The sequence below is a fragment of the Astatotilapia calliptera genome, chromosome 14 (genome assembly GCF_964374335.1).
Source record: "Astatotilapia calliptera chromosome 14, fAstCal68.1, whole genome shotgun sequence".
In the NCBI taxonomy this organism is placed as follows: domain Eukaryota; kingdom Metazoa; phylum Chordata; class Actinopteri; order Cichliformes; family Cichlidae; genus Astatotilapia; species Astatotilapia calliptera.
The window spans coordinates 39118951-39138762 of NC_137435.1; the positions used below are offsets into that span (position 1 = coordinate 39118951).

The 19812-nt window shown below is 44.4% G+C and overlaps 1 protein-coding gene across 1 annotated transcript in view; it reads right to left on the reverse strand.

Annotated features, from left to right (window-relative positions):
- Window positions 1-993: 993 nt before the first annotated feature.
- The window catches only part of brip1 (BRCA1 interacting helicase 1), a 42929-nt gene continuing 24110 nt past the window's right edge, over window positions 994-19812 (reverse strand). The window contains exons 15-20 of the mRNA XM_026192375.2: window positions 13896-14058; window positions 13165-13286; window positions 4191-4303; window positions 4029-4111; window positions 3606-3923; window positions 994-1984 (exon numbers count right to left, since the gene is read on the reverse strand). Coding sequence (XP_026048160.2) covers window positions 1254-1984; window positions 3606-3923; window positions 4029-4111; window positions 4191-4303; window positions 13165-13286; window positions 13896-14058 — 1530 coding nt within the window. The 3' untranslated portion in view covers window positions 994-1253. The remainder of the gene's footprint in view (window positions 1985-3605; window positions 3924-4028; window positions 4112-4190; window positions 4304-13164; window positions 13287-13895; window positions 14059-19812) is intronic.

Genomic DNA, 19812 nt, shown 5'->3' on the forward strand with positions numbered 1-19812 from the left:
ATTTTTTCAATAAATTGTGTTCTGGTCACTACTGTGGTGATACCAGCACTACACAGATGTGCAGACGTCTAAAAACTATTTCTATCTGTAGAGAATCTGCTTGAATCACAAAGATTTAAAAAACTACAATATGCAGAAGAGCATCTCTGAACACAGCAGCTGTTACTCCTGGAGTCTGAGGCTACAAATGATGTGTTGCTGCATCATCCGATGGTGGGCTCAGACTTTACAACATGGATCCATTGTGCCTTGTGTCAGTGGGTCAGGTTGGTTGTGGTTTAAGGTGTAGAGGATACACTTTGGGCCCGTTAGTACAAATTGAGCATCGTTTAAATACCACAGCTTATCTGAGTGCTTTTGCAGACCACATCCATCCCTTTACGACTACAGCGTAACCGGCTTTTGTGGCTGCGTTCAGCAGGATAAGGCGCCACGTTACGAAGCTCAAATCATCTGAAAGTGTTTTCTCAACATAACATTAAGTCCACTGGACTCAAATGGCAGCGCCGCAGGAACGAACCGTGGAACAAGAGACGCCGAGGCTGTGCAGTCGGCATGTTTGTAAAATCTCAGAGCAGTTTTCAGCGCCTTGCTGGATCCACGCCATGAAGGCTTATCAGTTCTGACGCCAGCAGGGGTCCAACATGGCGCTGCAAAGGCGAAACCTTGTGGCTGTTAGTTTTGCTGATCTGGCCCAGTTGAGATCAAACTGGTTTCTACGTCGCTCGTGAGCTGACATGACTCTAACTCGCCTGCCTGGACTGATGGCTGCTCAGCCATGTTGAAGAGGACAACTATTGACATTAATATTAGTTTAAGTTCAAATTAGTGACAAACTGACAGCTGTTTATGTTTTTATTTCAAATAACCAGCTTTACTCAGCTATGATAAACACACAACCTACCTGCTGCCAGCGGCGTAAGACTCATATCTGTTTGAAACAGACACAAAAACATCAAACTAAAAGAAATTGTCACAAAATCACCACAGGAATAGAGATGAACAATTTTATTGTGAACTAACAAAGTTTATGCAAATATTTGTACTTACTGCACAACAAATAATTACATGGTTGTAAATGAGACTGAAAAAAGGCCCGTCTTTGGTTCACTCAGACATCTAAAACATTCCCCTTCCTCACCCATAATCTACAAACACATCATTAAACAGGACTAAATGATGAACTGAATGTAGGGCTTTCTATTGCACCTCAGCTGATTTTAACATGAATCTGGTTTCCATATTTTGAATGTTTATTGTAGTGTAGGACCTTCTGCCTCGTCTTGCTGAGCAGTAGTTAGACCTGTTTGAGTGGAGGAAACGTTCTGTCTGGACCTGGACAGCCTGCTGCTTCTCTGTCTACCCTCTCCCTCCTCATACTGCTTCTGTCCTCTGACTTCTTCCTTCCCCTGCGACAGTCCTGCGCTCTGCTCACTGACTGAAACAGCACTCTGTCCATCCAGAGCCGAGGCGAGCCCTCGCACATGGGTCTGCTCAGAGCTGAGGAGCTCTTCGGTCACCGAGGCTGTGCTCGTTGCTCCTTGGACCGACTCTGGAAGTGACTCTGCCTTCGTCTCCTCCTGTGCACCGCCTTCATCTCCTTCACCCTCAAAAAGTTCTGGAGTAAAAAACACAGTCTGGTCCTTTTCGTCTTCGTCTGAACTGCCTGCTGCAGGTGGTTCGTTTTCACAGCTGGGCGGGGCCGTTACTGGAGCGGGCTCTGGAGCCAGACTGGTTTGGTCTCCTCTGGCTTCATCTGAACCATTAGTCTTCAGTGATGCAGAGGCGATCTGCTGGTTTTCTTTGTCGTCACAACAATTGGACGTTTCCTGGCCAGGACTACTCGGTGCACTTCTTTTAAAAATGGGCTTCCTGAAGGTGTGGTTGGTGGGGCTGGAGGTGAAAATGGAGAACAGAGGCAGCGCTGCTCTTTTTTGAAGTGGGAGAGGCTCTTCTGAGGGACGGTGCTGCTTCTTCAACTGGTCTGCATCATGGAAAGAAAATGACATAATTTAACATTCACAAGGACACTTTTTCTCCTTAAAGCAGCTCGAAACTGACAGAACACACGTTTATACTGACAAGGTTTTGAGACTGTCAGCAGTGTGTGCTAGGAGGTCAGTTTATAAAGAAAGATATAGCAAACGTGAGCATACGCTCAATAGAGCCCGAACAAAGGTTAAGAGGATTTAATTAAAAGCAACAGTCCAACATCTGCTCATCAGCTCGCTCCAGCGCCACTCAGGCATGCAAAAGACCTTACAGTAATGAGGCAAGCCACTCAACTGATCCCATGGCCCCCCGCCCCCAACGTCCACTCCCAACTATGACGGGTGGGGGGGGCTACTGCTCCTCTACCACTCTATCCACCACACTGAACTCAAACAGACTAACAGCTCAACCTCGTCATGACCCCAAAGACAATGGGCGTCGCCAAGGCGATGTGCAAACACGTCACCTCGGCGTATTTCCTCCGCGTGATGTCATGCTCCGGCACACCCTTGACAAAAACGATACGCACCTTTTGATCCCCGTCTTTCAAAAGCGTCTGTGCATAAAAGGTCACGATTCATGAAAAATTAAGTTGGACTTGCCTCACACCGTGCAAATCTAACATTACCTCCTTCCACACATCTGCTGAAGGAAAAAGACGTCTGAAAGCGGTAGAAATCTCTCTATTTTCTGACCTTTATTTACACAATTTGAAACACAAGTGAGGACATTCAGCCAACCGGAATTCAAATCAGGGAGTCTGTGTGATACGCAACAACCTGACTACCAGGTCACCCAAGATTGTTGGACACAGATGTGAAAGACTGAACTGTGAAACGAACCCACTCTGTCTCAGTGGAGCTCTATAGCCACGGTTCGGTACGCGTCTGCTGCCTGTACGGTAACGAAGCCCCTTCTCCGTGTTTTTTTCTACATATGCATGAGAGTCCACGGACATCACGGCTACTTCACTGATCTTTTTAAAGGCGTCGTAAGTGCCGGTAAAAGAGACGCATTAAAGCAACATGAATTTGATTGGCACGTGTTCTTACTGCTGTACAGCCTATTGGTCAAATTTAGTATGCTTTTACACAATGCAGCACACCACAGTCAGGTCTGATAACGTAAAGCGTTGCCACTGATTTAGCAGATCGCTTTTAAAAATCCACATAATAACTTTTGTGATTCTTTGAAGGTTTTTGACATTTTTAATGAAAAATAAGTCCTGAGCTGGAATACATCTTCATGTCACTGGTGGCAAAGTATCTGGGCACAGACAAAAATAAACAAATCAAGAAAAATCAGGACTGTATCAAACATTTTCCCAAGTGCAGAAGAAGAAAGAAGAGGATGATATGCACAAGAAAAGGGTGGAAACACTATGGGTGCCTCCATTGCTACTTGGCCCTCAGTTACTTCATCGTTACTGCTCATGTAAACCTCTCGGTACCATTCAAGGCAGCATTATTGGACAGGCCTTAACAGAGAGGACAGAGCCCAGCTTTGATGATCTGAGATCTATACCTGCTGTATTTTTTAGGTCCTTCAATAAGACTTTAAAGAGATATTGATCTTCCCGAAAATTCGTCTCTCAACAGATCCATCAATCTCACCTGCTTTTTCTTTCTGTTCAGCTTTCAACTGTGTATGGGAACAAACGAGGTCGGCTGAGGGGCTTGAGTGCTGCTGGGGTTCAGGTAGTCTGACACATGAGATAGGTATCTGAGGTTCTGAAGCCTCAGGCACACTATGTCCCTCTGCAGCGGCTGCTAGGTGGCTGCTGGGAGACGAGACAGTAGAGCTGATGGCCTGCCTGTCAGCAGGAGCCCCATCCATCTTCTTCTGCACCTGAGAGAATGCAACCAAAGACTGCATTGCATCGCTGAAGGTGCTGTGATGCTGGACAAGCTGGCGGACCCATTTAGACAGACCTGAGATTACAGACACACAACAGAGACAAGTGCTAGCAAACATCTTGCAGTGGATAACCAGTGCCATCTAGTGGTAAAAGTGGGCGGCTGAATAGTGCAGAGTACCTGTGATGTACTTATTAGGATTATTCCTGTACCGATCATCCACCAGAATTAGAGCTCCCCAGTCATTCCTGTGGCGAATGCACCTGTAAAATCAAGTGTGGAGTTTTCATTTAGAAGTGCAAAAGGCTCAGTTTTAAATCTGAAGCAGCTGCAGAGGTTTACCTCCCCAGGGCCTGGTTCAGGGCTCTGTAGGCCTGAATCTCATACCAGCGACTGCCTGGGAGAAGACCTCTGGACTTAGAGTGCAGGTCATTGTACTTCATCTTCAGTTCCACCTGAAACACAAACAGAACAACTTTTAAATGTCTGTAAGTCACTTGTGTTGATGGAGAATATTTACAAACAACAGGTATAAAAAATACAAAAACATTTCATCGAGGCTAAAATGAAAAACAAGAAGCGGTGAAAGCAAAACATCAGGGCAACACGACAGTCACATGCCTTTAGGCAGTGAGTGTCGGGTTCAATTCCCGGCCAGCCCAGGGCTCAACGGCAGAGTTCACCAAAATCAGACTGAGGTAAGAGTCGGGGAGGTAAGTCAGTAAAGCACAGCTCGAGTTAATGAATCAAAATGACTCCATACGGGTCCGTCGAGGGCTTGTTAATGAAGCTCAGTGGTGCTGCAGCTAACTTCTGTGGGGTTTATAAGGAAAGGGTGTGCTCGTATTAATCGCAGTTGTGTTGTTTTGTTAATTTTTGTTTGTTTGTTTTCTTTTCCTTTACTTATGTTCTAACATGAGAAGCTTTTTTCTATTCAATGTAACCAGTTTTTGTGTTTCCCTTTTTTCTTTTCTTTTCGTAAACTGTATTCATAATAACTCAATAAAAATATTTGGAGTAAAAACTCAGAGGGCTCCTCAAACTAAACTGAAAACGAGTGAAGACGGCTCGTCTTTCAGTCGCCGGTGGTGCGGCAGGTGTCTCTGTTGAGTGTCCCGGGACGCTCAACAGAGAAAGACTGAGATGCAACCAGCAAAGTATGGAGTTGGAGGTCTACGACCCATGATGGCAGCAATTTGCATCAAATTTTGGTTATTGTTGCTCTTTGTTTTGATTTTTTTTGCCCCATATTCATTTTACTGATTCAGTTTTTAAAACACCCAAAAATATAAAGAATGGTAACAAATAAAAACAACAAGCTACAAACGGCTGGTTTCTTCAGACCCAGAGTACAAAGTCAGGGAGTTTACGATGTGTGTGGAGGAGCTGTAAACTGAAAATGTCTAGATTTTTGTTTTTACTGGATGTCTGAAATGATCATTTCTTTACAAAACTAACTAAATATCTGGGTTACAAATCACAGCTTGGTCACGAAAGGGTTTCTGATTTGACTACAGCCAAACATAATACCCTGCCATACATATAACTGTATGGCAACACCTTTGGTAACAAGGATTCATGCACAGTTAATAATTAAGAACAAATTGAATTAAAACAGACTATGAAGGAGAACATCAACTGGGTAAACCTTCCCCCGAAATATGAGTAAGCTTGAAGCCTGAAGTGGTGAGGTATTGCCCGTCTGCACAGACAGATGTATTCTGAAAGGGTAACAGAGGGGCTAACGAGAGGCCATGACAGAGTAGAGCGGAGGTAGGAGGGGGCAGACAAGGTGGTCGAGGCGACATGAAGCATCCCTGCGCAGAAATGCCAGGAAAGCATCCATCCATTTGCATCTGTCGCTGCTGATTTTAGCGCTAACCTTTCAGAATTGACAAGTGAAAAGTTCAGCTGGCGTCTGACGGGATGCCGTGCAGGGCAGGCTGCTGAACGGGGCTCTAACTGCTTTTGACAGGTACCGTGTGTTTGCCCAGAGCCACCAAACACGGGGCCATGACAGGTACGGGCTGTTCCCTCACGCCAATCACGCAATGCCACTGTGGCCTTCCCGGGCTTGTGTGCGTAAACAAACAAGCAGAGTCACAGGAAATCCTAAATGTCACCCTAAACTTGGTTTGTGACTAATCACACCTCACCCAACAAGCATGCAAACATGCGTGCAACACCTGCTGCTACCTTGGAACACACTAAAACCAATAAAAAGGTTTTTATAGGTTGAAGACTGCAAGCCGACGCTTATCAAGAGATTTAAAACAATAACAGAGGTTTTCAGTAGGAGGGACGTCCGTGTGGCCGTATCGCAGGAAGTCTCGAAAACGCTGCCGGGTTCACGGTGAGAGGTTTGCCAACATGTGAGACACCAAAGCAGTTAAAGAATCTACTTCTAGAGCCCGAGAAAGGCCGGTAGCCTCGAGCCGGTGGTGTCATCTAAATCCAATCACAGTCCGTTTCAGTGTTCCAGCCATCACATCCCTGGTCTGTCCCATGTCATCGTCCAATCTGACATGACAGGTTGCATATGTGAAAAAGCCAATCCTGGCTGCTAGCAAATCTAACAAATGTGCAAGAAACCACAAGCTAGAAGGGATTAGTTAAAATGTCAAGAGATCGCTCGCTTGCCTTCGCCTTGTCCTCTACAGCAACCTGTTCATCCCTAAAAACATATATTTGACCACTAGGCATGATTCGCATCCGTTTGAGCTACATTTTACGCAGGGCGTGTGCATGCACGTCAGTGTCAGCGTGCACGCCCCTGGCAGTCCGGGACATCTTGTGCCTGTCACTGAGATTGCTGAGCGCCTCATCTGCCACATGTGGCCGAGCTGACAGCTGAGCGGCTCGTCTCCGACAGCCTCCGTGTGTGTGTGCTCACACTCAGGACATCAGACTAGGACATCAGGCTATCGCACTCCAATCTGCTCATGGATCAGCTCACACTAGAGCTTCATACAGACCTACTTATTCTTTAATTGTTCCTCTCAAAGGAAATATCCATGACTAGTATATGGGCTCAAATTGTGGTCATAAATATTTTGTACTTGTAACTCAAATGCGTAGTTGTGAGCTGGATTTTGTAACCTTGTAACCAAAAATATCAGAAAATGTTGTTTGTGCATCCACAGATGAGACTTTGTTACAAACTGTTTTTGTTAAGGTCTGCTCACAGATACATTTATGCTGTGTGAGTTTCAACTTACAAGTACGAATTTTTCTTGCTTTCAGCTGATTGGTCAATCACAAATTTAACAATCCAATCAGAGAACAGATGGGTTTGGCTGTCGGTGGGGTGCTTTACTGAGCTTCAGGTCCTCCAGCTTCAAACTGTATTTCCAGGTAACGCAGTTTGAAGCTGGAGGACCTCTATAGGAATATCCCATAGGGGTCATACAAGCTAGGTCCCTTAACCTTCGGTAGCTGTTGAAAGGATAAAGTTGAAATACCATTATTACTTTAACACACAGTCAGGGCTGACCCGGGACCACTGCTGCGAGTCACACTGTGCAGCATAAAGGCCCTTTCGCAACAGACGCACTCACCGCTGACTAAGAGCTAAGGATCCAAAACTTGTTGCGCTGGCCGCTGTGCTCTGTCGTGTACTAGATGCACCTGATCCTTGTCGTTCCAAAGCATGTATCTCTCTGTCTTTATGTCCTCTACAAGAGTTTGTGTTGTATTATCTTCAAACGTTCAATAAAAACGTATGGCTCATTCATAACGAAGAAAGCTTTGTAACTATCACAACTAGTGAAGAGTGTGTCATTTCCACAACAATGCTTCCCCCCCCCGAGGTCCACAGAGCCGCTGAAAAGGCTCCGGAGGTCCCTGTGTGAGCACGTAAACCTGCAACAACAATTCACCAAACTCGGACACGCACAGAATGTTTTCCTTGTGCTGATGAAGGAAAACGCCGGCATGTGAAAGGGCATTTCCCCTTCCAGGACCTGAAGCTCAGTATAGCATCACTGACAGCCAAACCCATCTGTTCTCTGATTGGATTGTTACATTTGTGACTGACATGACATTGGCCAATCAGCTGAAAGGAAGAAAAATTGGGTCAAAATTTGTACTTGTAAGTTGAAAGTCACACAGCCACGGTGTGCGAGTGCAGAGTTTTACACGTCGTTCTTTGCTTCGTGTCTGTAAGCAGACCTTAACAAAAACATTCTCACGAACAAATTCTCATCTAAAGATGCACAAACATAACATTTTCAGATATTTTGGTTTACAAGGTTACAAACTACTCACAAACTCACAACTACACATTTGATTTACAAGTACAAAATATTTTAGTGCTGTCAGCGTTAATCTCGTTAAAATGGCATTAAAGCCATAACCGCATCAACGAGGCAAATCTCCGTTAGCAAGGATCGCCCCGTGCGTGGGGCTGGACCGCGGTGCGAGTTAACCGCGCTAAAATATTTATGACCAGTTTGAGCCCATACTAGTAAAGTCAGGCTGCGGGACTGAGCGTAAGGTTGAAGCTTGCTGATCTGACGCTTAAGTTCAAGTTGGCAGTGAATGGTAAACCACATCAAAAAGAACGTAGAAGCTGAACTTCTGCTTCAAAGTCGTCTTTGTTTCACAAGTTTTCTTGGTAAAAATCAGCTCGACTCTAGTGTAGGCATTAACTAAAGGTCTCGAGTCCTCTTTAAATTTCATTTTGGTCTTTGTCTTAAGTCAGTCTTGATTTAGCCACGATTACCACCTTTGATTACCAGATCTCAAAGCTGCTTGGATTAAAGGACACGCACGGCACCTACAAGGAGTAGCAGACGCGTGAGGGTGGAATTGGCGAGCTGCAATGTAATTGAAGAAACATGTTTTTGAGGTGCGGATATGTATTTAGTAAAAAAATTGGGTGAAAGGAAGCTACTCTAGCTAATGACATCACGATGACATATTGAAAAAAAAAGAAAGTGACAGTATGTTGGACCTGGAGACAGCTCCTCAGTGATATTACCCTAAAAAACATATTTAGAAGAATATCCTATGATTGTGGGGTGCGGACAGGTGGGTGTGGGTTCGCTGAGCTGCACAAAATGCAAAGCAGACAGCAGACCCCGAGCTGCTGCAGGGTTGGAGGTTTCGGGGGGGCTGACTATCTATCCACCCCCAGGACTGCATGCTGTGTGTCAAAGCTGGACCAGCTGTGCGTAGGTGCAGCTATCACACTTCAGCCGCGCTCCCAGGACTTTTCCAGGCTCTTTTTAAATGTGCTAACAGAGTTAACAGTAACAGAAGGGCAACTGCATACATTACGATAACACCTTCAGCTAACAACAACATGCTAAAACACAAAGCTGTCTCAACCTTAAACACATGCGTCTGTAACGTGCAACCATGCAAATCTTTTAAAGTGTAAACTTTAGCGTTTATGTTGAAATGGTTCATCCTTCTGTAGATGATAAATCATCTTCAACCTGTGTGGATTATTTAGGACCAATATTTAAATAGCTCTTGTGAAAAAAAACAAAACATAGTCACCACCAGGACAGCTTTTAATGAATCCCTGGTTAGACTCATTTGATCACATGGTCACGGTTGCTTGTTTTTAGCATTAGACGTCTGAGAGCTGCTTTAACAACACGGACAGTTGGTTGGTGTTGTTTCTCTGAGAGAATAAACAGCGTTTTAGACACTACTGAATAATATCACGAGAATGCACTAACAAAAGAAGAACGAGGATTAAACAAAGGATACTCATGTGTTATGTAGAAGTACTTCAGCTACTGATGACAAAGCCACATGTACAGTGGCTTGAGCGTGCCTGGAGCATCCATCAGCACCTATTCTTGAGGAGTTCCATGAACTCTCCAACATTCTGCTAAAATCCCCGTTATCCATTCGTTTTAAAAGCTTACAGGCAAATGCTCTCGTGTCTCTAATAAAGGGCAACCACAAAGGTTGGCTGTGTTCTTCATTAAACTGAGAGAGATGCCTTATCAGTTGTAAGTGTCTTTTTATTGCTTGTTAAACCTACTTATTGTTTGACTTACTCACGCAGGACGTGACTGTTCACTGTAAAAACTCAACATAAATGTAATACCACCTTTGGCAAGGCTTTCTCTGCAGAGGACTTTTCAAGTTCAACCTTTGATCTTTGTCACAATAACACAACAGGCCAGTAAAATGCTACGTGCTCCAGCGTCTACAGGTTATGCCCGTCTGGGAATGCAGGCCGCGCAGGCATCGAGAGCGCTGGAGTAGTTTAAATGGAGAGAACAGGGCTTACACCTCTTATCCTAGCAATGGGGTGCTGTCGTATAACAGCAGAATGAATGCGTTAATGTGTCTGGGTCCATTTGTGCTCTCAGGAGAATGCACAGGTTAGCACTAGTGCATGGAAGTGACTATGTAAGGATATGTCACATATGTGTGTGTGAGCCTGTATGCATTAAAGGAATGTCACTGTGAGACATGCGGAGTAAACGTGATAGCGTGCTAATACATGAAAGGTGTGCACAAACCCAGACACACTAAGACTGCTGGGAGAAAGCAGCATTACTCCTGGGAATTAAAGGCAGGAAAATCAGTGAGTAAAGAAAACGTTTTAATATGAGAAAGAAGAGGTCACACGATCAGCTCGTGAGGCACTTATTCGATCGTCATCTACACGTCAGAATTATCAGTGCATCTGTGTATTGGGTCGCTATGACCGGGGACAGAAGAGGCTGGCTTCAGGACACACACTCTGTGTAATGAGCAGAACTGCACCATGACAAAGATCACACTTCTTTGTAGCTGTTTCAGAAACAACATTAGTACAACTACAGGTAAGTTCTGTAACAGCTTTGGCTGCGTGCTGGTCTGGAGTACAGAGCCGTGTGTTCTCACAATGCTACAATCTTCCCAGGAGTGGATGTACCAGCAAATTCATCATAAGGTCCACCTGATGTTCAGAGCAACATCTCAGACTCTACGGGCCTCAATTGGCATGTAAAATTTAAACGTTTACCAGAGTGCACTAAGAACTGTCAGGAGACAGCACGGAGCAGCTCAGCTTAGGTTTGCAAACCTCGTGACTTCTGGAACAACGGCCTTTTGACAGATGCAAAGCACCACGTTTGACAAAAACCAAACTGTCAGCACGGTGGCAATGGGATAATGATTTGGGCTCGTTTAGCAGCCACTGGACCTAATAGAGAAAGCTTGGGCAAAATAGGGTCATACAAACTGGACAGTGATATCGAGCACATCAGCAAATCTACAACCGAATGGCTGAAAAATAAAGAATCAAGGTGCTTCATACATTCTGCACAGAACCCCATGAAAACTTTATTTTGTCATATCTACAAATATTGACTGATCTGTTAATGGCTACATTATTATAACTTTTGTTTGTTTGAACTTTTCTGTCCCTTAAAGCAGCTGTTGTGTGTCTGACAGAGGTCTGTGTGCTAGTTTAGCATGTTATGGGAGCTAGCTACATAGGCTCAGAGTCATTAGTGTCAATGTCCTCTTCCTCTCAACAGTGTAATGGGGTTAGCTCAGAGACCTTTAGAGCTCCCAGGGCTTCTCTGGTGGCTGCCTCTGTGGCTGAAAGAGAAGATAAGAAGAGGACGGAAACACGACTAGAGTGCAGTACAAAAAAGATGGAAAGACAATGTGAAAGTCAGGTTTCAAAGTGATGATGAAAACAAGCAGACCGTTATGGATTCCAACACATTCAGTCCACAGTAAACAGAACGTTTGACAGCCAGTCTTTTCAAATATAAATGACATTTTTATGACTTCTGTCAGACTGCATCCAAATGCATTGTGTCACATTGCTGTATAAAGCTGAGACTAATAAAAATGAACTAGCTCCTTCTGCTACAATGGAAGCTAGCAATGCTGGTATAAACATAAGTGATATAGATGGGTCTAACGTGACTACAGTTCTGACACTGGGGAAAACTACGCTAACAACTGTGTTCTTGTTGTGTAACTAAGGAGGCAAAAATGAAGGACAGTCACGGTGAGAAGCAGGAGTGTCAGCAGGCCACCTGGTCACGCAGCAGCGATCTGTCTGTGGAGCTCTGCGCATGTTGCAAATAAACAAAGGCTGTTGATGCACAGTGTGTCATTAGAAATGCAGCATCTTCATGCTTGGTCAGCTCCACGTCCCCCTTAACTAGCTTTAGCTTCCTCAATCCTCCCCCCGGTGTTATGTTCCTGTTTCCTGTCTGAAACATCGCTTTCAACATACTGTGAGTCGGCTTTTATTGTATTTATTCCATAAATTTGTCAGCCGAATGAATAAATAACACCATATAATTCAGTACAACCAAAAACCAAACCACAGCAAAACTGTACAAAAGAGCCAGAATGACTCAGCCACACAGAGCCAATCAGAGCAGGATCACAAAGTGCTGGGGCGCACAAGTTCGGAAAAGTTGGCAGTGCTTTGCAGACAATAACTGTAGGGGTCCAAACCTCCTCTCACACTAACACTGGCACAAAACTGTGAACTGGGAGCTTGGACAGCTCTTGGACCCACTTCTTCAACGCTAAAACCAAGAACACCCCCCAAAAATCAAACAAATAAAGAAAAATCAGCAAAATTGAAGACATGCCCTGAGAGCTGACAGAGGTGAAACTGACAGCTGAGGTGAAAAGCAAAGGTGAAAGGACCGAGGAAGCCTCAATCAGCCACACATCTTTCTACCCTGACAGAAAAGGTTAGTGAAAGCTTCATTGTGCTCTGACAGCAGGATCAGAAGGAGTCAAGGGGAGGAAAGTGGGAGGCAGGAGGGGAGGAAGGGACTGAAACTTAAAGGTCAACTTTATCTGCTAAGGACAGGCCAGACACGGCAACATCGCTTTGGGATTCTTTTTCATGGATCACCTAAAAGGGATGCTCTTATTTGGTGTGTGTTTGTGTGAGCGTGCACGTTCATGTCTGTGAGTTATCGTGTTCAAAGTGTTCAATACCAGAGGCAAAGAGAAAAAACTGAAGAGCAAAGAAGGAGATGCTTACAAACTAAACAGGCCCAACCTACACTGTGCTGCCAAAGCCACCCTTTCTTTACAAACAACTGCTTTACAGGTTTTGCACAGGCACTGTTAAAGGTGGATGACGCTGTGTCAGTGATAAACAGGTGGAGAGCTGCAGATGTTACATATACTGTTACATGTCTAACACTTTTTTAAAAAAATTATTTCTATCACATCACACTTCATGTTTTGGCTAATTATGTAAAAATGATTCACATTTTGGATTTTATAACATTAAAATCTTACAACATTTTTATAGCCCGAGTTCCTGCAGCCCTGAAGCACACGCCCCACAGCTTGTTGTTGGGATTCTACTTGCCTGGAGGTCTTTAATGTTGGGGAAGGGAATTCCAACGGCGACTACTGCCCTGGCGTTGTCGTCCGTAAAATCAAGCCCTTCGCTCACTTTACCCCTACACACAGCAATCAGCAGTGCACCATCTGTATCAAACAAACACACGCCATGAGCCGTGAACATGACGTGGGAGAAGGCGTGTATGTGGTGCGCAACTATGTTCGAGTGGTACGACTCATTGAAATGGATGCTGGGCAGATCTAGCATCCATTTGAAGGATTCATTATCCAAGTTTTTGGATAGTAAAACAATTTCTGTCATTTACTTTTTTAGCCTCTAAACACAGATGTAACAAAGAAAGCAGAGAAATCCCCAACAATCATATGACCCCCTATGCCTCCCATTCGACTTTTAAATACTCTAGGAACAACAAGTAGGCCTGCAGTGTGAGAGCGAAGTGCTCTAATGGGATGATATGGTACTACAAGGTCATTAAGATAACCTTAATGAGCTTATAGATCCTCGTATAAGAATAATATTAAATCACAGCCATTGACAAGCCCCTTTCCAAAGAGTGTGTCATTGGTCATTGACCAGTTTCTTATTAAGATTGCTTCTAACAGAGGCACACAAACTTTGTGACAATAACAATAACCTGCTGAATTCTGGATTATTCAGCTGTGGATTATGCAGATTGAATCACTAGTAAACAGCAGCTGTTCCAGAGTCAGCATAACAATGTGTATCAGTCTCACCTTTTTCTTCACAGTATTTGATGGCACTGTAGTACGTGTGAAGCAGCTCATCAAAGTCTCCCTTGCCTCCACCACCACGGGGCTCTGTGATCACCGTTTTCTGTTGCTCTAGCTTGTCCCAGAGACCAGTTTTGGTCCATCGGTCTCTCAGTTTATCCAGCATCTGATTAGAAAACAGGAAATACATCACCACAGAGGATTTTAGCAAACAGAATGTCCATCCATCCATCTTCTTCCGAACCACCTCACTGACTCCTTTCGATGTGGAGGAGCAGTGGCTCTGCTCTGAGCCCCTCCCGAATGGCTGAACCTCTCACCCTATCTCTAGGGGAGAGGCCAGCCACCCTTCGGAGGAAACTCATTTCCACCGCTTGTATTTGCGATCACTACCCACAGCTTGTGACCATAGGTGAGGGTAGGGACGTAGATCGGTAAATTGAGAGCTTCGCTTTTACACTCAGCTCTCTCTTTATCACAACAGACCGGTACAGGGTCTGCATTACTGCAGCCGCTGCACCAATCCGTCTGTCGCTCCCTTCTCCCATCACTCGTGAACAAGACCCCGAGATACTTAAACTCCTCCACTTGGGGCAGGGTCTCATCTCTGACCCGGAGTGGGCACTCCAGCCTTTTCCGGCTGAGGACCATGGCTTCAGATTTGAAGGTGCTGATTCTCATTCCCACTGCTTTACACTCGGCTGCGAACCGTTCCAAGGCGAGCTGGAGGCCATCACCCGATGAAGCCAACAGAACCACATCATCTGCGAAAAGCAGAGATGTGATCCTGAGACCACCAAAGTGAAAGCCTTCCACCTCTTGGCTACGCCTAGAAATTCTGTCCATAAAAATTATGAACAGAATCGGTGACAAAGGGCAGCCCTGGTGGAGCCCATCACCCACCAGGAACAAGTCCGACTTATTGCCGGCTATGCAAACCAAGCTCTTGCAACGGGGAATCACACTCCTCAGCCTCCCTGGGAAAGTCTATGCCAGGGTGCTGGAGAGGAGAGTTCGTCCGTTAGTCGAACCTCGGATACAGGAGGAACAATGCGGTTTTCGTCCTGGTCGCAGAACACAGCTCTATCCTCTCGAGGATACTTGAGGGTGCATGGGAGTTTGCCCAACCAGTCTACATGTGTTTTGTGGACTTGGAGAAGGCATTCGACCGTGTCGCTCGGGGGGGTCCTGTGGGGGGTGCTCTGGGAGTATGGGGTGCCTGGCCCATTGCTACGGGCCATTCAGTCCTTATACAACCGTATTTCACAGGCAGGTGTGGGCAATTCCTTCGTTATGTCATTATCAATTAAGCAGACAAAAGGCCTGGAGTTGATCTGAGGTGTGGTGCTTGCATTTGGAAAATGTTACTGTGGACAGAAAACATGTGGTCAAAGGAGCGCTCCATGCAGGTGAAACAAGCCATCCTTATGCTGCGAAAATAGAAAACAAACATCCGAGAAAGTGGCACAATATTAGAAGTGGCAAAATCTTCAGTTTGGTACATCCTGAGAAAGAAAGAAAGTACTGGTGAACTCAGCAATGCAAAAACACCTGGAAGTCCACGGAACATAATAGCAGTGTATGATCGCAGAATCATTTCCATCTCTTCACAGCAGCCAGTTACAACACTGTCCAGGAGGTCAGCGTATCGATATTCAAGTCTACCATAAAGAGAAGACTGCGTGAAAGTAAATACTCAGGGTTCAGGCTGTTAGCCACTCATAATCCTCAAGAATAGAAAGGCTAGATTGGACTTGGCTAAAAAAAAGCAGCACAGTTCTGGAAAATCATTGTTGGACAGAGTAAACTAAGATCAACCTCTAACAGAATGATGGCAAGAAAAAAGTAAATGTACTGATTCTTTTATAGCGCTTTTCTACTCTCCTGGAGTACTCAAAGCGCTCTCTACAACACGCCACATTCACCCCATACACACCCATTCACACAAGCACTATTATCTATACTGTGAGTGCTTTCTAACTATTATTCAAACGCATTCATACTCCGATGGATGCATCGGAGAGCAAGTTGGGGTAAGTATCTTGGCCCAAGGATATTTGCCATGCAAACTGGGGGAGCCAGGGATCGAACCACCAACCTTCCGATCAGCAGCTGACCTGCTGGAAGAGGAATATCCTTGAATGGTCAAGCCAGTCCCTGATATTAGCCCAACTGAACCTGCATTATACTTGTTGAAGACTAAACTTTGGACAGACCGGCCTACAAAGCAACAGCAACTGAAAGCCGCTGCATCCAAAAGGAGGAAACCAGCATCTGGTGACGTCCACCAGTTCAAGACTTCAGGCTGTCACTGGCAGCAGACGGTCTTCAGCCAAGTATTAGAAATGAACATTTCCTTTTCAGTTTTAATTTGTCCAACTGCTTTAGTTCCTCTTTCTGTTCAACCCACTGAATTAAAGCTGAAAGTTGTTTCATTTAAATTTCATTGTGTGATGCACAGAACCAAAATTAGTCCAAATATTTATGGGCCTAACTGTATATCTGCAAATAAGTAACCCACCATCTTCAGACAGTGTCAATCTGTACCCTGTGCAAGGTACCACACTGTGAAATATTAATACACCTTCGAAGTCTAAAACAACCTTGCAACAAGAAAAGCAATTATGTTTGCTCCTGTGTCCTCACACTGCTTGGATTTCTTCTCTCGACTTTAACTTGGCAGAGAGCTGATGTATTCAAACCTCCTCTGCAATAAAAATCACTGTTGCTGTACTATTGTTAGCGCAAAAAGTCAGCAGCTCTCCGGGGAGGCACATTGATCTAAAAGCCCTCATTCAAGCCCCACTCGTGTTGGTCCTGTGCAGATTACATCCTTGAATAAGCATGGCTTCACAACCAGAAAGAGGCTTCACTGGCGTGGAAATGTGTTAGAAGGGTCAAATAAAAGTTCTTCTCATAGTCGGCAGAAAACTTCTTAATGGGTTAATAGTGTCAAACTGTCGATCGTAAGCTAGCTGCAGGTGAGACCTTCGGCTGGGAGGAATGCAGAGGATATTTGCACACTTGTAAACCTATTGCGTTCACCTGTGTTGCAACCAAAACACCACAAACCAGCAGACCTCAAACAGCACAGAAGTTTACTTTTTGGGTTTTGTGCAGTACTGAGGAAAACAACAGAAGCAAATGGGACAGCAGGGGAGCGCTGATATATTTTTGCAATCCAGTGTGACGGCCCCACACCGATCAAACGAAGCGTGGGAAAGATTTCATCAGGTTGGTGCCTACTAAAGCAAGCGAGGTCAGAATGTTTGCATCAATAAAACATGACTCACTCACTAAATATGCAGCATTACATCAACAAGGACCCCCCTTACGTGCATCTTCAACTCAGCAAACTGTTTGCCCTGCAATTGCTTTGCAGTGCAGTCTTAAGCGAGAGATGAATAATTCAGGTTATGTACTTTAGGCTGATCTACCACTAAACAAAACAGCCATTATCTGCCAGGCTGCGCTTGGAAAGGAGGTGATTCCACATGGAGATGAGTATGGAGACAAAATGTTCCTACTGATAAAACTGATGTGACGGAGTCTGACGGTGTTTTATACTCACTACACAAAAGGTCGGGGTTTGTATTTTTAGCAATGAATAACACAAAGGGCCTTTCAAAATAAAGGTTTGTGGTGAACACTTTAGTCGCGGATCAGTTTGGGCAATCTAACGTCTGTAATCTGATTGGTCTCTGTATTGATCACCTAAAGATGATGACGATCGTCACAGTTCATCAGAAGATCATGGGGTTTTTAAAGGGATAATAGTCTCCTAATGCACAGACAGGAGACCAGTCTCGACTACAAACTGATCGCCTGGGCAAAAAGGCTAAAGTCCTGCAGAGAAATTAAACACAGAGGCCTTGGTAACCGCACTAGAATCACCATCTGGCAGTTAGATAAGCCCTTTTCCCACCTGATTGGCCGAGACATGGAAGTACAACATTGGTCCAATAGAGCAGCGGTCCCCAACCCCCGGGCCTCGGACCGGTACCGGTCCGTGAGTCGTTTGGTACCGGGCCGCGAGAGTTGAGGCTCAGGTGTGAAATGTATAGTTTTCAGGGTTTTTATCGGTTTTCAGCGTTATTTTGTTATCGTTTTTATCGTTTACTCGGTTTTCCTGGGTCTTTTCACGTGCGTTATGAATAAATTTTCTTTTTTTCGGTACCGGTACTGGTTTTATTTTGTTGTGTTTATCCGCGACACCTTAAAGGCCGGTCCATGAAAATACTGTCGGGCATAAACCGGTCCGTGGCACAAAAAAGGTTGGAGGCCGCTGCAATAGAGGACTGCGGTGGCGTTTTTAAACCTGTCGACTGCAGCCCCAAAAGGATTTGCGTCCTCCTGTCATGTCATTTTCGCGATTTCTTTTTAAATTTTGGTAAAGATTGTACAGCATACATCATTAATGCGTTAAAAATAATGAAACGAAACAAGAATTGGGTGCTTGATATTTAATATAATTCTGCCTGAATACTTCACTCTTCTTGGCAGAATTAATACAGTTCATATAGACTGGTTGTTTTCCCGGCACAGACCCGGCATGGTCCATAGCGTCTGACCACAGCAGCAGACCTGACCCTGGCTTTCAAACCTTGTGTTACTCGTGTGTGGTTCCTCACATTTACAGAGTTGTTTGTATATAGTGTGTAAATTAGTTGACTTGTAAATAGACACTGAAACAGAAGGGCTGAGCTGATTTATTATTTTCTTGTACCGTTTCCTCCTGTTTAGGGAGTTAGGTGTAGCACGTGTCTTTTGTTTGGTTTTTGTTTCACACCTCCTTTCCTGACTTAGCTTGTTTTTGTTTGTTATTTTGTCCTTTGTTCACCCCAGGCTTCAGTTTTCAGTGTAGACACAAATAAACCACCGTTCACTTCAAAGGTTGGCTTCTGGGTATGGTTCACTTCCTTTCTACCCCTTATGTTATGTTCCTGTACCCCTAGACTGGGGCGTAACATATGGGATCATTTTCCTGTTGGATCACAAAATTGTGTCCAAGTTTCAACCATCTAGTGGTTGATCTGAGGTAAAGTTAAAGAATTTGGAGCTAGTCCTCCTTCATTGTTCTACTTTATGAAATGTGTTGGGGTGTCGAACTCCAGGCCTCGAGGGCCGGTGTCCTGCAGGTTTTAGATATCACCGTGGGTCAACACACCTGAATGAAATGATTAGTTCATTACCAGGCTTCTGGAGAACTTCATGACAGGAGGTCATTTAGCCATTTAAATCAGCTGTGTTGGATCAAGGACACGTCTAAAACCTGCAGGACACCGGCCCTCGAGGCCTGGAGTTCGACACCTGTATGTTAGTCAGTCTATGACTGCTGTCAAACAAATCCTTTTATACTAGCAAACAAAAAATACCGGTTGCAGTTCATTATGTCCACTGGGAAGAAGTTAAAACGGCTTCGGCAAGTTACTGTAGAACCTGCAGCATTATTTTTTAAAAGATTTAAGTGATTTTATGTATTTTTCACTCTGTGTGGATTAAACGAAATCTAAAATCAATTCAAACTTCTGCAACATCTGTCCTGTACAAACAGTCAGATTTACCAAAGTTGGAATCGCCAAATTACCACGACATTCACACAAGGACTGCGGATTTTTCTTATTTTTTAAACACAATCACATTTTATCAGCTTATATCCTTATACATGCTGTCTTTGTACTATTCCACTCTCTTCATTTACATTTACATTTCTCAAATTCTTTAGAATTGTGGAATAATTTGGAATTTAAACCACCCAGTGGGGGTGCCATAGGAATACTTGTCTGCATTTCTTTAACATATCTGTAAATGGGTTAGTATGGAATAAAATGTGTGATGCTATCAAGATGCATGGCTGCATGTGTGAAAGTGACCATTGTACAGTCAAACAAATCTTCAACACCTTCAACAAACACTTTCA